At 41.5% G+C, this 17,466-nt stretch overlaps 1 protein-coding gene across 1 annotated transcript; it reads left to right on the forward strand.

Annotated features, from left to right (window-relative positions):
* Positions 1–2,034: 2,034 nt before the first annotated feature.
* Positions 2,035–16,933, forward strand: fbxl20 (F-box and leucine-rich repeat protein 20). The gene is made up of 15 exons (XM_033645026.2): positions 2,035–2,239; positions 7,359–7,420; positions 8,260–8,314; positions 8,456–8,530; positions 8,674–8,768; positions 8,870–8,938; positions 9,019–9,114; positions 10,194–10,320; positions 10,975–11,049; positions 11,682–11,812; positions 12,272–12,332; positions 13,060–13,104; positions 13,200–13,256; positions 13,360–13,572; positions 15,499–16,933. The coding sequence occupies exons 1-15, from the start codon at positions 2,198–2,200 to the stop codon at positions 15,604–15,606; spliced, it is 1,311 nt and encodes a 436-aa protein (XP_033500917.1). The 5' UTR covers positions 2,035–2,197; the 3' UTR covers positions 15,607–16,933.
* Positions 16,934–17,466: the final 533 nt, after the last annotated feature.

Genomic DNA, 17,466 nt, shown 5'->3' on the forward strand with positions numbered 1-17,466 from the left:
ATAATAGTTTTTGAGGATTTTTATTTTTTCAAGGAACTTAAGTTCTTTTCATTAAAAAATAGAAAAATGTAACATGCATTAAAACATAAATTAGTTGAACAAGGAATATGTAATAGCATATGTAATCTGTATTTGTACTTTAAAAAAAAACACATTCATGCACACTTAATAGGCTTCTTTTTTGGCAGATTTACAGTTTCCTTCTCCCTGAGGCTTTGTAATATTTGCTGTTTGGTTGTTTTTACACCATACTTTTTTTATGCAGGACGAGGATGTTAAGATGGTAAATATAGCCTGTGTTCAGGTCTTCACTATGTCATTATCCTCTGATATGCTTTTTTTTAAGTTTATATCTTGAATAATACTCTAAACTTTAAAAATGATTTTATGTTGTTTTCTTGACAGAAATGAATGAGATATTTAGCCAACTGTATATCTTTTAAAAGCACAGCTACAGCTTTGGCGACCCCCAGTGGGGGAAGGGACACCCAGTTTGGGAACCAGTGATCTAGTTAAAGGAAAGACCTAAATGCCTCTCTTTACAAATACTCTTACAAGACTTTATAAGTCTTTCCTTTGGGCTTCGTAAGTGAGTTAAGTCAAGTCGATTATTATGGTAGCTGGAGTCAAACTTCACACACCTATTCTATAGTGGATTTGTGCTGTTTCAGCTGGGCTTTGTATAACAAGGACAAAAAGCCAAGAATTGCATATGCTCACTTACCAAGTAAACTAAGTTTAATGACTCTTAAACTAAATAAATAGGGTGACAACATTTAAATTAGTTTACACAAATTAGATTACAAAAACAAGTGTCTGCTTTGTCAGTTCACCATCATATGGAAATAAATTCAACATGTGATGAATCTCATAGGATATTACACTGAAACCACACATTATTTTAATTAAGCATTTACTTTCTAAAGACAGAGTAATAACTTTACATGCAGCAGCAATAAAACAATTACTGTAGGTAATGTTTCTGTCAAAAAGCATTTAAAAGAATGGAAATAACGAAAATCTTTTTTGTAGGTGAGAAAGAAATAAGGGGGTTCTCAGTGGACAACGTATAAGGCCCCTCAGTTTTTAATGTGGCACTGCAGACGACATCCAAGCTGTGTTCCCCAGTATGATTACGCAAAATGACGAGTTGCTTTCCTGGCTGCCGATTGGATGCGCTGTTTAATGGGGCGTGGTGGAGAATAAAACCAGGAAGTGTCGTTTCTTACAGTAGTAACAAAGTTAGAATGTATTTTCGAGAACAAAACATGAACCAGAATAAAGTTAATACGCATGCAAACTGTAAATGTGTCATAAGAGGAGCAAACCCTCCGCTTGTGTGCTTGTTACAGACAAAATTAGGCTTTGGCCTACAGTTCAATGACAGAGCCTTCACGGAGAAATTAATAGATTATTAGAGATTTGAAAAATTAAGATGTGGGTTATTTGTTGTTGCTATTCCAGGTAGGCTTCAGCTTTATATATTCTCGCACACCCTTAATGGTTTCTATTTTTCTTACGCTGTGTTAAAATCTACCACCACCTGGGGACTATTTTTTTAATAATAAAAGTAATATTTAGGCCAGGACCTGTTGCCTGTAGCCATGTATTCGTGCTACGTGAGCTGTCAGAAGGTTGACACCCCACTTTGATATTTATGTTAGCTCCTGTGCATGTACTGGGTCCACACTGCGAGCTGTGGTTAAAGGAACAGCCAACAAGTGAGTAAGCCTGTCGTGTGTTTTTTTTCTCTCTCTGTGTGTGTGTGTGTGTGTGTGTGTGTGTGTGTGTGTGTGTGTGTGTTAGGGCAATACATGCCTCTGCTCAGCATCATTATATTTATTATTTCTAAGTGATGTAGGCGTAGTAGCAGCTCCATTTTAGGCTGCCAGGTCCTATTCCTGTCGGGCTATTGTGTGGATGGATGGAAAGCTGTATAGGGGGAGGAGGAGGAGGTAAGGGCGAAGCCAGCAGATAAGAGAGCTGGCTTATTGGCTGGCTGCTGCCTGTAGCTCATATTTTATCAGAAACCAGGCTTTGCCGTTTGTGTTACAGGCCAAAAAAACATCGCACCCCGGGAGCTACCGAGAGGACGGTAGCATGATAGTCGTGGAGGGGAATCGGCAGGAAGAGGGCCCGTATCTGCATTTCACTTCGCCTACACCAAGTTCATTGAGTCGGTAACCAGCGTCCCGACATGGGGAAGGAGGTAAATGGTGTTTCCCGGAGCCGGTTTGAGGTGAGTCTACCACTAATATTACCTGACAGTCACTGATACACATCATACACAGCAGTTAAACACGTTAGGATATGGGCCTACATAGTGACTGTCGCTGTATTTATTGTAAAACTACGCTTATGGTGCTGTGGATGCAGCTTCCGCAGTCAATGTTTGGGATTAGGTCAAACGCTGTTGTTTTGTTCAAACAACACAGCCGAGGCCTGGCGTGTCATGTCGGTGAGGACACAACTTGGTATATCCCACTAAGCCCTGTCGAGCTGTTCATCAATTAATGGAGGGTTTTTAAAGGTCCTAAAATGCTATCCTCGCCTCCCCTTGCGCCGTCAAAACAAAGACAGAGGCTACATGGAGCAGCCGAGGAAGCGCATGTTAACATATTCACCAGGAAAAGGAATATGCTGACTTCACTTTTATAAGAAGATGTGTTATTATTGTGCACATATCCGCAGAGGTGTGTTTTTATGTGCTAGGACCTTTCTTTATTGGCATGGAGAGCAGTGTGTATCCACGGCCGCTGCGGTTGTGGGGGCCTCGGGTTGTGACTGCTCCACGCACCCCGTGTTAGCACAGCCAACTATCAACAAAAAGGCCCGAGCTGCCACAATGTAACGCACACCATAACCTGCACTGATAGCACAAGGGGCCACACGCACACACACACGTAAGCTACGCCGTTGTTCTGTAGCATTTACCATTGTGTTAAACTTTGTGTCGCAGCCGCGAGCGTAGCTGAATATTTTTGGTTGAAAACTTGCACTCAGAGGCGATATGTATGTATGAATGTATGTATCCGGCCGGTGACATTGGGCTGTGTAGCCTGAGCACTTGGTGTTGTTTAATCCCCAGCTAGCGTGGGATTTGTGTGTGGTTTTATTTATTTTTAACGGTGCAACAGCTGACGACTCAGAAGATTCAGGCCGTTACCTTCTGGCCCGACAGCTGCGGTGGAGCTGCTGTGTCAACTCCGGCGGATTTTGGCCAGGAGAATACCGGAAGTGCCGCGACCTTGACTTCAAAATAAAACATAATTATATTTGTATTGTCATGGTTTGGGGCTCCTGTTGAGGGGGTACCTGCTCTGGAGCTTTTAGTTTTAACGGGAGAAATTTCCAGTCTTTCCTTCAACTTGTCTAGTGTAGGTTTATGTGAAAGGTTATTTCATTTTGTATATTTTTACATTGTATATAGGTTTACAAAGCAACAGCCCTGTTCATAAAACATTTTCGTGAAGACATAAGAATCTGATTTATTCCCAAGTAGATGTTCACATACAAGGAATTGGCTTTGGTGTATTGGTGCATGACAGAAAACAAAATAAAAGTAAGTACTATAACGCCAGGAAACATGGAGATAAAAAAGAAAAACATACAATAAGATTAATTTCTCCTACACAGTTCAAAGGCGAATTAGTTTTAGAAGTAGCCCAGTAGTTTTTTGCAGAAGTAAGAGCTGCAATGATTAATAGATTCATTGATTAGTTGTCAACTGTCACATTAATTGTCAACTACTATAAAAATCTAATAATTATAATCCAATAACCGTAATAAAAAAAGTCAAAATAATTTGATTCCAGATTCTTAAATGTGAACATTTTCTGTTTTTTCTCCTCCTCTATGACAGTAAACTAAATATTTGTAGGTTGTAGACAAATCAAGACATTTGAGCATGTCATCTTGGGCTTTGGGAATAGCTGACAAACATTTTTTACCATTTTCTGAGAAGACCAAACAGCCAACCAATTAGCTGAGAAAATAATCAACAGATTAATAGGTAATAGTTAGTTGCAGCCCCAGCAGAAATGTGCTAAATTATTGTCAAGGGGAAGTGTAAAGTTTACAGTATGAAGTATAAAGATACTGCAAGCCCATACAATACAGTATGTCTACTATGCATATGTATCAGCCTGTATCAGTCCTGGTAGTATAGTATAACAAGTAGAGTTTGACAAAGGTGCTAATCTTAAAATGCAAAATGCTATTTAAGGTTTTTCAAAAAAGGCATGCAATCATTGAATTTGACGACGAGCATGATTGATGTGATACAGTTTGTTTTAGCCTATGGTATATTTTACTCTATATAGATCATGATGCTGTCAGTCTATAAGAAGGCTTTATTTGAGACTAATCTCTGAGATTTTGGAGCTGAGATGTTTGTCATGTATACATGCTCTTTTCATTCCCTTGTCTATTTTTGCGGGGCAATACAAATTGGTTACTAGTTGATTTTTATTGATGAAAATGAATGCAATCAATCCATGTACTTAGGTAGTTGAAGGATATAGGATAAAAACACAATACATGGAAAAAGACTAATGGAAGGAACCCCGAGAGTAAAGGTAAAACAGTTTCAGGTTATCAAATGCACAGTAGTTGAACCCAGTTGTTACATTGTCTGTGAGGCAGAGTTTTACTTTGACAGGCATTTCCAGAAGTTTCCTCTTAATCTCCATGTAGCTTTACTGCTCTGCAGTAGATACAGATCTGTTGTTGTATAGCAGCCTTTAACAAAAGACTACAGCTCTCTGAAAAGTAGACAGACATGAATGACCCCTAGTTTCATTTCCCAATTAAAACAGTATGTAAATAATAAACATATTGTGATTGACATTATCACTCCTTGTGTTTGAGTGGGTGAAGCGATGTAAGACTTGTTGAAGCCGTTTCAGCAGGAGGCAGCAAAACAGTATGTTTATTGCTGATGGCTTGTCTCTTGGGTGTTAAACAAGTAAGTTGTCCTTAATTACATCCATGGATAGTTAAGGATAAACTAAATATCTGAACCAAATGTAGCCAATGGTTTAACATCAACACACAGTGTAAAGGACAGGTTTAAGGGGAAATATGTCTCTGTTGTGCTTCACAATGATCTCTAGCTGGAGGTTACAGCGCACCCAGCTTTTTACCTCCTGACAGGCCTGCTTCGCTGGCTATAGCTGACCAGTGGAGAAAACATAATGTTCACATTCATGCAGCATCAGGTTCATTTTATGTTAGATTACAAAAGGGGACAGTGTATGCCCGTTGACCATGCGCATCTGGTTCTTTGGAAATGGCCCTGGATTATTTGGCCAGAAAGTAGCGCTGTGGAGGGCGAGCTGTCAGAGTCAATTTGCCCCAAATCCAAACGCGAAATGTCTGTCCCTTCTTACTCCCTCAAAATTTTACACGTCTGCGCTGGCAGGCAGCCCCTGCATAGACAGCTGTGTGTGTGTGTGTGTGTGTGTGTGTGTATGTCTGTCTATCAGAGAGACATAGAGAGGCTTTGACCCACCCAGAGCTGACTGGATTTCTAAACAGATAGAGCTGTGAGTTTGTTTTTATGAGCTGATGAATAGGTTTGCTTAAGTTTGTACATCCCCCAAAATCTGAAGCTATTGTGAATGTGCTTTTAGGACAGGCACACAGCAAACTCCGTTAGGACTCATTCATTTTTTTTGTTTGAACACAATAAATAAACATTTAATTTATTTTGGGATCGTGACTGTGTCATGTTTGTACCTGTATGGAAGTGCAAATAAGGACATGCAAATTCCTCGCTGATCTTGTCACAGATGTTTGCCTATTGTAAATAGCATGTGCACTTTTTATTTACACATTAGAGCCCCCACCCCTCAATTACCCGTCTCTGGTTTAGATTTATCTTTCTAAATCTGTGGAGGAAAATGGATTGTGCCAGATGTTGCTTCATTCGCCTTGTTGTGACTCAGTGGATGCACCCAAATGTCATCTTCTCGACATCTTACATTTTACAATTACAATTACATTTACTTCCCACAAATAATGTGATGCCTGGAGTTTTCAGTAAGTGTGTGTGTGTGTGCATCTAAGTAGCTGGGTCTTAATACATGCTAATTAATTGTCTCTTTGTGTACTGAGGCTTTTTCTGTGGATTATAGGCTCGTGTTTGTGCTCCCACAGCATGCAATTATTTGTGTGGAAATCCATTAGTTGTTTGCAGAATCTGGAGTAATTCATCAAAGAGTCACAGACAATATATTGTAACTAATTCTAGTTAGGGCTTCAGCAATAACAATTATTTTCATTGTTGATTATTCTGTTGATTATTTTCTCAATTAAGCAATTAGTTGTTTGGTCTATGAAATGTCAGAAAATGGTGAAAAATGTCAGCCAGTTTTTGCCAACAACATCCCTAAATGTGTTGTTTTTGTTCCACAACCCAAAGACATCCAGTTTACTGTCATGAAGGAGCAAAGAAACGAGAAAATATTCATATTTCAAAAGCCCGAATCTGAACATTTCCTTTTTCTTTTTCTTAAGAAATTACTCAAACTGATTTATCGATTATCAAATTAGTTGCTGATTAATTTAAAGGTTCAGTGTGTAAGATTTAGGGGGGAATTAGTGACACCTAGCTTTGAGGATTGCAGATTGTAACAAGCTTAAACTTCTCCCACTTATAGTTCCTGTAGTGTTCATTGTTCAGGTTGGTCATTACTGGGAGCTGAATTATCAGCAGAGATCTTTGTCTCTCTGAAACAAATGAAGCAGGTGATTAAAACCAGAATGAAATAGTTCTATGTTACAAGTCAGTGTTCCTCGTAAACTGTTCATCTCATCATAGCCCAGCACCTGTTAATTTGTGCTCACCTTAAATTGTTAAAAACGCATTAAATCGTTCAAGCAGCTTCACATTAAAAACTCTGTTTGTCCTCTCTGAGCTACTGTAGAAACATGGCAGCGAATCAGTTAAGCGATGCAGCTCTAATTCCAGTGTACACTCTCAGTCCATGCTGATGTTGACGCTAGTGTGAGTTCAACAGTGTAAACGGCACAGGAAGTAAGCAGGGAATATGCATGCAGAAAAGATAACATGAAAGCAGAGGCCATCACGGCTCTACTCAACAGTACAAAGTCCTATCCTGCTGGTTTTGCTTAGAAGACACAAATTCCAGTCTCCTGTGCTGTTTTATCTCCTGTCACCCTCAGTGACTCGACACTGAGGGTGACTCTATCTCAGCTGCTTAGATTATGATCATTTATCCTTGTTTTTATGCTGGGGCCATCCTTGACCTTGAGTGAGGTGAGTGGATGGAGGGCGGCCCAGCTATATTAAAACAGACCACCAGGACTAATATTAACCTCTGCACTTCTTTCAGATGTTCACAAACAGTGATGAGGCGGTCATCAATAAGAAGTTGCCTAAGGAGCTGTTGCTACGGTGAGTGACGTTTCAAAACACTTCAATCAGAATCTCTGTGGGGTTTTTGCAAGCAAAAATGGCATGTTGCATACGTCACACTCACCTCCCTGCCCTTGCTCCCGATCGGCACAGCCAATCCCACACTTAGGCACGATTGGCCTTGCACCACCATGTTCTCGCTACAACCCCCAAACACAGACACACACTGCGCATCTCAGTCATATACTGTATGTGCCCTGTAGCAAATATTTCAACTAAACTAACCACCAGCATGAAAGTTTCCCCTTGTTCCCCACCCTACCGCTGCTCCTCCTATGCAAAAACTGTAATTAAAAACAGATGCTTGAGGCTATAAAGCATTCAAATTGAATTCAGGCAAAAAGAAAATCAAGAGCCCCTGCGCAAACAGAAAATGAAGGCCATAACTCAAGCCTTGGCCTTGCCAGCCAAGCTGCCTGTGCTGCGGCTGCTGACTCTGTGCTGCCCGGCCAGGTCCAGCACCCTGATTTGTGAGGCTGGCAGGCTGCGCTGGGACCTGCCGCATCCCCGCTTCAACCAGAGTAAAGTTTTTTGCCGCATCGTGGGCATCTTATAGAAAGTTTCCAGCTCCGTTTCTCGGAAGCACATTGCGTGTCTACCATGCCAGGACCCCTGGTTGAGTAAACACATCGATCCCGCAAACAGGGTAAACATATTTATCCTTCCCAGGAGTCAGAGACAATATTAGCTGATTGACTCACACCCCTGTGCTGTGAGTGGAAGCAGATGCAGGGTTGCGCTGAGGGCAGTTTAATGTAAAGAGGAAGCTTCTGGCAGCGGGGATCAGGGTCTCTAAACCGTCCCTGTCTGTCTTCCAGAATCTTCTCCTTTCTGGATGTGGTGACACTCTGTCGCTGTGCCCAGGTCTCACGGGTGAGTCTGTTCACAAGATGTGTGTGGATGCATGCGTGCAAGACTGTCTGTGTGTTTTTAGTGTGCGTCCTGTGTGTGTGTATGTGGTATGATTTAAAAAAACTTGACTCTAAATGCTTGTTTCTCCCTCCCTGCTCTCAGTCCTGGAATGTTCTGGCCTTGGATGGCAGCAACTGGCAACGGATCGACCTCTTTGACTTTCAGAGGGACATCGAGGTGAGTAAATCTGATCTTCCTTACTCACACCTGTAACTTCAATCTTTGCTGTGTACTTTTCCCTTCACACTTCACTCCTAGTCTGTCATTACTTTAGGTGTAGAAGCAAATACAGCACGCTGAGTGGATTGTTTTTGTTGCAGGGCCGGGTGGTGGAGAACATTTCAAAGCGATGTGGAGGGTTCCTTAGGAAGCTGAGCCTGCGGGGTTGTCTGGGTGTGGGTGACAGCGCCCTGAGGTGAGTTTGGCGAAGACTTTGCCCGGTGGAAATTCTAGTTTTAGTTCAGAGAGAGGCTGGCAAGTTCTGTTTGATCAAATTAATGTTTTATTTTCCTGTAGGACTTTCTCGCAGAACTGCAGAAACATCGAGCTGCTTAGTCTGAATGGCTGCACCAAGATTACTGACAGGTACATGCATTGTTCTCGGATGCCAGTGTGTCATAGTGTCACTTCTCCTTCAAAACACTCATTGTGGTTTGCCTTTGCAGCACGTGTAACAGCCTCAGTAAGTTCTGTCCAAAGCTGAAGCACCTGGACCTCGCCTCCTGTACCTCAATCACCAACCTGTCACTCAAAGCTCTCAGGTGTGTACGGTCAACATTGTGATGTGTAGTTCCCCTGAATTTAAAACATATTAAAGGGTAACTCTGGTATTTTTTTAACTTGGACCCTGTTTTCCCATGTCTTTGTGTTTAAGTGACTAATAGCAGCTGTAATTTTTGAAATTGGTCCAGTATTTAACGAGTGTGCTGCAGCCGTGAAACAGACTGCAATGTAATCACTTGGGGCATATGCATTGTTAATAGACATCCACTAAAAGTGCTTGTTTTTGCCACTGACGGGCTCAGATTGTTATCATAAGTGTCTGACAACAGTATGGAAATGATCCCTACAAAGATAGACCTTTTTGTTTAACATAAAACAGCCTCAAAATCACTGTTGCCAAAGCCACCAGACTCCATTCAAATAATTGATAATTTAATCATCATAAGATGAATTTCATTCAAAGTTGAAAGATACAAAATAAAACTCACAAAACTAAGACTGGTTAATTTTTCTATTGTTTCAACAATTACCAACTCTGGTTTGGTTGAAATAAACCTTTAATTCACCCAGTTAGATGTGAAAATATGCTGGCTCTATACACGCTAAAATGGCTGTTTATTAAATGGAGTCTGCTTGGTTTGGTAGTGGCGATTTCGGAGCTGTTCCTGGTTAAACAAAAAGGATCTTACTCTTTAAGAAAAGGTCTGTCTCTGTAGGGATCCTTTCCATAATGTTGTCAGACACGTAGAAAAACAATCTGAGCCTGTCGGTGGCAAAAACAAGCATTTTAGTGGACATACATTGACGATGCATATGCCCCACATGGTGACATTTCAGTCTGTTTTGCGGCTGCCAGCTGCAGCACTATCACTCAATACTGGACCAATTTCAAAAATTGTTGTTCCCATTAGACATTTAGACATAAAATCATGAAAAAATTGGTTCCAAGTTGCAAAATACCAAAGTTACTCTTTAAAGATCTGTATTGGACACCTTCATATACCACCTGTTATCCCTCGTTGATTTTCTCTGTCAAAACCACTCCAGTAGCAAATGAGATATCTTGCTTTTTTGTTTCCCACCTCTCACTTGTCCACTTCTGATTTCCTCCTGTCAGTGAGGGTTGTCCCCTGCTGGAGCAGCTCAACATCTCCTGGTGTGATCAGGTCACCAAGGATGGCATACAGGCCCTGGTGCGTTGCTGTCCTGGACTTAAAGGCCTTTTCCTCAAGGGATGCACACAGGTATGGCTCAGGAACTAGTGTGAGCTGGAGATGCTGCAGACCAAGGCTCGTAGTGTTTGATACTTAGAGTATAATGAGATGCAGATAATTTTAAAATTTAATTGGATTAATCTGAAAGCAATTGAATTTGTAGAACTTTATCATTTGGTTCCACTGGTGTCTTCTTAGGTGCTCTGTTCTTATTGCTCAACACTGCGCTCATGTATAGGTGGCACTGTTTTTTGTACATTTCATCATAGAGGCCCTCCCTCACCATACCAGCCAGTTCCTCTTATTTTCATTCCTATAGAGCACAATCATACTACCGCAAACATAAAATGCATCACTTCCTGTGCAACAGAGGATGTGACTGAGGAAAGGCATGCCAGACACTGTTTACACTGTGAACGCCTTGATATAGCACCATCCTGTTCTATCAACAGTCAACACTACAGTGTGAAAACAACCACGTATTTCCATGATGATGTCACAGATCATTAATTTAAAGGACAAAACATATACAGTCAGTGGCCAGAAGCAGTGATTAAACTTTATGGCCATTTTAGAGGCTGCAGTTTGTGGTGCTGGTGGGATAATCTTAATATGCTTTATGATTAATTGAATAAATGTAGTTTGATTTCAGATGACTGTCATCTCTGTCAATCTCTTCCACAGCTAGAGGACGAGGCTCTGAAGCATATCGGGGCTCACTGTCCAGAGCTGGTCACACTCAACTTGCAGACATGCTCAGTAAGTACAGTAAACAAGGATAAAAGATGAATCATATGAAACTGGAAAAAACTCATTTTTTGTGCCCCTGAATCTGGATTTTTGGCAAAAAAGAAAAAAGTACACACAACATTGTTGTATAGGCTGATGTGCACGAAGTACACACTGTGCTCATCAGCTCAAAGCTCATGGTGGACTTCCAGCCCACATAGCCAATAGTCTGCGCACACAATGCATTTAATTTTCTGTCTTTAAAAAAACCTCCTTTTGGTCAACACCCAAATGCTCCTCTCATCCTCCCCCTTCATCTCTCCTTCTCCTCCTCGTCTCACACCTCAGGACTCATCATCTCATCTTGTCACAGCCATTCCTCCTCTTCCTTTTCTATTGCCGAGCTATTTCTCACCTGGTTTCCCTCCGCCTGATCTCCACAGACTTTTCCCTGAGCAACACTTAAAACAGAAAATGCTAGAGACAAGAAACTGCTCTCATTAGCTGAGTGTAAATACATAAATATAGGCCAAGTCCATACACTGATTGCTTTTCATGCATACCAGCGAGCACAGGAAAAGGAGGTTGTTTTTTAAATTCCAGCAATGGATGTGGAAGTGATCCCACACATGTAATCCCACACTCTCTCTTTGTGTGAGCAGCAGATCACAGATGAGGGTCTCATCACAATTTGCCGGGGTTGTCACCGCCTGCAGTCTCTGTGTGTGTCGGGCTGTGCCAATATCACAGACGCCATCCTGCACGCTCTGGGACAGAACTGCCCCCGCCTCAGGTGAATTTACACGCTTACACTTACGTCCTCAATCTGAACGAGACCGTGCACCACTTCCAAGGCCCTGCAACTGTAGAATCTATCGCTATCTGTCTAATCTATCTATTTTACCTTTTTGCTCGACCCTGGCTGACTGATGTAACTTGCTTCAAGAGACTTTTCTGAAATGGGTCAAACTTCAGTGGAGCTATTCTCTCACAGATTTTTTTTTAAATATCTGGCAAAACAACATTTGCAAGACTCATTTTTAGATTAAATGGCTTGCGGAAATAATTATCATAAAAATGGATGAATTATTTAATCCTGCAGTAAAGATCGAGTTTATAATGGAGATTGTGGAGAGCAATGAATAAATGTGCCTTTTCTGTACAAAGTTATCTCAAGCCCCTCCACTGTAGAGTCCCAAAGATTGTAAACAATGCCATGTATAACTCTTTGTTGCTCTCTTTTTCCCTACAGAATATTAGAAGTGGCTCGCTGCTCTCAGCTTACAGATGTGGGCTTCACTACATTAGCAAGGGTGAGTGTGGCATCTGCTACTTTGGTTTCTTGCAAACACATACATGTAGACTCTTTGCTCAGTGACTCAAATATTTAAAGTGAATGTCACAGTCATTTTTTGTTGTTGGAGAGTATTTATACACACTTCACCTGGGTGCAAGGCTGTCAGGAAACAGCATAAATGAAGAAAAAAGTTACACCACACACTTACTCCATGCCACAAAAGTTTAATAAAGACAAAGTTTGGATTGTACTTGGGTCTACGTCAGGTCAAAATGCTGAAAAGTGGAAACCACACCTATATTTATACATATTGTACACCAATAGCCTGACAAGATGAGGGCAGGTGTGGTAACCATCCAAACTGTCCAAGATGATAAAACAATTCACACTAAAAAATTCAAAAAAGGACACAGAAAAAAGCCTTACAAGAGCCATACTTCAAAAAATCAAACATATATCTCTTGATTTATAAAACATCAAACTACATCACGTATATAAAAAAATCTAAGGTATTAAGTTAGATGCCAAAGAGAAGATATCTTGAATACATGTACAGAGTGGTGCTAAAAAATCTCTTAAAGTGATTTTGCTCAAAACACAACAAGGAAAATTGTTTTTTTGTCGCAAAACTTTTTAAAAAAAACAAAATATTTCAAGATTCTTGTCATGAAAATCAAAATCTCCACCAAAGTGCATTAGATCATATGTGTCCTCTCTGTGTGTTGTCTCTGTTTCTGCCGCAGAATTGTCATGAACTTGAGAAGATGGATTTAGAAGAATGTGTGCAGGTAAATAAACAATCCGAGCAACACAAACACTGTTCTCACTGTTTTACTGAGACTGCAGTTATGACATTTATTTCTGTTTTTTATTCGTGCATCAGATCACAGATGGAACACTCATCCAGCTGTCTATCCACTGCCCTCGTTTGCAAGTCCTGGTGAGTGTGTGGCTGCCCCTCCTGTTGTTTTTACAAACACCAAATCGCAGCTTGTTCTAGTAGACAACTGAGTAATGGAGCTCCTCTGTTGGCTCTCCCGCAGAGTCTGTCTCACTGTGAGCTGATCACCGATGACGGCATCAGACACCTCGGCAGCGGCCCCTGCGCTCACGACCGTCTGGAGGTGATTGAGCTGGACAACTGCCCCCTGATCACCGATGCCTCACTGGAGCACCTGAAGAGCTGCCATAGTCTGGATCGCATCGAGCTCTACGACTGCCAGCAGATCACCCGCGCAGGCATCAAGAGACTAAGGGTGAGTTGTGTGGGCTGACAGCAGTGAGTAAGCACTGATTCATATGTGGAATATACTGTAAACACACTTTTTATAAACACATTTAATAAGGTTTATGCTGAATGATGTTAACATGGTTCAGAGCCTCTACATGCATATGCTTTCTATCCTTGGAACTGCCAGTTGGTTGTATTGTTGGGCTCAGCCGTCCAGGCTAGTTTTGGATTGTGGAATGTTATTAATTAAAGTACAGTGACCACAAAACAGCTTGTGAGTTTGTGATACAATATATCACAACCCTAAGGTGCTATTTAGGAGGCTTTTACATCAGGAACCAGGGCCAGGATCTGAGTACACTTGACCCAGAAGTCCACTTTGTTTGATTAATGTGAACACTGTGTACCGTACCCCGGCACAGTTCATCAGTCTGTGCCTGGGTCCACTTAAAAAGGAGGTCTTGAGTGTGGTTCATGTGTACTCAGGTATGATTCACATCAGGTGTGAAAATCCACTGTACCAAAACACTGAAGTGGACTGCTGTTTAACATGAGTAGCTACTCGACGGGTAGAGTTGCACAGGCATTTCTCAGCTTCACTGGTCTCCTCCTAAATCTGCATATGTGCACAGCACGTGGCGATCTCATCCACTTAACTGCACGGAATGCAGGCAAGAGAGTTGTTCTTGACACCGTCTTCAAAATATAAACCATAGTAAGTGTAATCTGAAGGTCAGCTCTGATGTATGGGTTTGAGATCTCGCGACTGGGGCGTGTGATTTTGTGAAACTCAATCATAACACGTGAAGCACGTTCCTGTTGATGGTTTCACACTATTCCATGCTAATAAACACATTAATGCAACATCAAAGGAAACAAGAAGACTGCAGGCAAGTAAACATGGATGTTAACAATGCAGTTGTTCAAAACAACATTGGTTTAGCAAATATTATGAGGAGGGAAATTCATTCAACCTGTTGTTGGACCTGAAGGGCACACACACACTGTCTTTATTTGTTTTAAAGTTGTTTTTATTTGTTTTAAAAGGCTCCACATGGCACCTTTAGTTCCTTAATGAAAGCCTGTTAAATACAGAGTTCTTAGGGACATATGATGAGGAGTATATCTGATGTCAGGTCAGTGCAAAATCCAAATGATTTCAGTTGAACCTAAAATTTAAGATGGCACATCATTTCAGCAGCATTGCACTAAATGCTGTCTTACAACTAGGGCTGCAAATGCCTTAATCAATTAATCTTTTGGTCTATAAAATGTCAGAAAAACGTGAAAAATATTCATCCCCCTTTCTCAAACTCCAAGGTGATGTCTTTAAATGTCTTTGTTTGTCAGTCCAAAACCAAGAGATACTCAGCTTAATATGATATAAAACAGAGATAAGCAGGAATCTCCATATTTGAGAGACTGAAAACAGCATTTTCTGCCATTTTGCATGAAAAATTACTTTGATAATTAATCGATTATCAGCATAGTTGTCGATTGTTTTTCTTTTGTTCGATTAATTAACTGGTCGACCAAACATTGCAGTTCTACTGAAGACTCCAAGTCAGGAAGAAGGAGTTTAAATAGAGGGTAATAACCTTTTTTTAAGACCTGAATCAGGGCTACATTGAAAACATTTTTCTTTGAGCCTGATTACGGAAGTTTCAGAGGTAGATCATCGTTAGAGATTTATTGATTTTGTCCAAATTAAACTCTGATGTTGGCATCGCTGCTCCACCCACAAGAAGTGATGCATCAAAACTAAGTGGTGAAAAACAGGAAGCAAGCGATCACTCTGTCCAGAGAGAGCTGGTCTCATCAGTATCAGATCTCATGACTGTCTTGGATTTTAATAAACATATTATGTTGAAGGAGTTGGAAAGCATGAGTTCAGGATATTAAGATAATTGTATGACTCATTAACACATTTGTCCTTCTCTCCTCTCCACAGACCCATCTGCCTAACATCAAAGTGCATGCATACTTTGCTCCCGTCACTCCGCCCCCCTCCGTCGGGGGCAGCCGTCAGAGGTTTTGCCGCTGCTGCGTCCTGCTATGATGTAAAGACAACAACCCCCCCCTCCTCTCCCTGTGTCCCTCGTACACGCTCCCCGCAGCCCGTCACTTGACCCCTGACCTGCTGTCTCCCTCCCGGCGCCCTGTCATAGAGTACGTGCTGGTGTATGTCCCCTTCCCTTTGGAGCTGCAGAGAGAGGGAGAGAGCCAAAACACACTACACGGTCTTGGGTAACTTTCCCCCAGAAAACATTCCCGAATCTCTCCACCGCACACGGACAGCTCATACACAACAGGCTTTCTGATATGCACACACAGATTAACTCTCAGAAGAATATCAGAACATTCCTGGTCAGTGGACAAACCAGTATTACAAGAGGGTTGTGTAAAAATCAGATGTGATCATCACTGTTAAGGGATTTAACTCTTCATCAAATTGTGTATTTGAGGGGAGTGACGCAATTCAGTTATTTAGCACTTTTAGACAGATTACAGTCGCAGCCTTTAAACAGAATATCGAAAAGGTTAAAAAAAAAAATCCCTCTAACTTCTCACACATATTTCCCTCGCCATTGAAGGTCACTTAACAGCTACCTCTAGACGGGAACTGCACTCGAGTAAGACCTGTTTAGCTTCGCTCTGCAAGCTGTTTATTTCAAGAAGGGGCAGCGATGCAGCCGATAAACTGCAGACACCCCCGACACACACACAGGACGTAGCAGAAAGCCTTTTTTGTGTGATTAAAAAAAAACAAACTTGCAGCTATTTGCACTTATCGTAAAGCAATGATGAGACACTTTACAAAGACAACCATCTCAGAATTTAAGACTGGCATCGTACTAACAACACACACACAAGTCTTCACGCACACACTGAGCTTGCACCACCTGTACCCTCACCTCTCTCTGTCTCTCTGTTACAATCAGAAGCTTCAATATACTGAAGAGAAAAAAAAGAAGAGAAAGTTTAATATTTTTCTAAACAAAAAAAAAAAAAAGGACACCAATTCAGACTTACAAGTTGGGACTCGAGAAGATGCCAAATGTTGCATGTAACACCTCTAGTTTTTTAAAATCTAATTGTAAATATGTGAGGACCGCAGAGTCTGAGAGTCAAAGCCAGCTAAGTGACAGATGACGATACGAGACAGGGGGCAGAGGTTTCTGTCAACGCAGTCTCCCTGAGGGAACTGTGGCGAAGCTCACACACCCACATGTTGTGAAAGTGTGTTTCAAAAAATGTGCTGGAGCTTTTGGACAGTCGAAATGAGCCAGCGCTTCATCTGGAGTCTAACCGAAGAACTGATGCTGGCCTGTGAGAGCTCATGTCAACGACAGAGAAGTTCTAAAGACTTACAAAAAAAAAACAAAGTCTGACATCACTACATGAATTGATGCGGTCAGACCAGGACAATGGAAAGAAAAAGCCAACTGAAAACAATCAAAGTACGTCTATTTTCAGTTAGTTTGATTTCATTTAGTTGCTATTGTTTTCGCATCGGTGACGGCCGTGATGACGAGGAACTACAAGCAGCGGCGAGTACAGACGTCAGGAGTGGCATCGGCGACTCCTCAACTCCTATGAGGCCTTGCAGGGTGACGGAGCCTGCCACCTGTGACCTCCTCCGTCTTGTCGGAGGCATGGACCGGATCAGAGCGGTGGAGTCACTGCAAGAGGACGTCAACTGAATCTTGAGCGCACAATTCTGGCCTGTTGACGGATGATTTTTGTCACAATGGAGGGCTATGATGAAGTATTGAAGCCTTTTTCTTATGGATTACCCTCTCCTGCACTTGCACCTGCTTTATTCTGTGTCTCTTTTTCTTCCTTTTTATAAATGTGTCTTTTCTTTTCTTGATTTCCTCTGGATCTCTACCTTCACCCTCTTCTTTTTTGCATTTCT

Source organism: Epinephelus lanceolatus, chromosome 18 (assembly GCF_041903045.1).
Source record: "Epinephelus lanceolatus isolate andai-2023 chromosome 18, ASM4190304v1, whole genome shotgun sequence".
In the NCBI taxonomy this organism is placed as follows: domain Eukaryota; kingdom Metazoa; phylum Chordata; class Actinopteri; order Perciformes; family Serranidae; genus Epinephelus; species Epinephelus lanceolatus.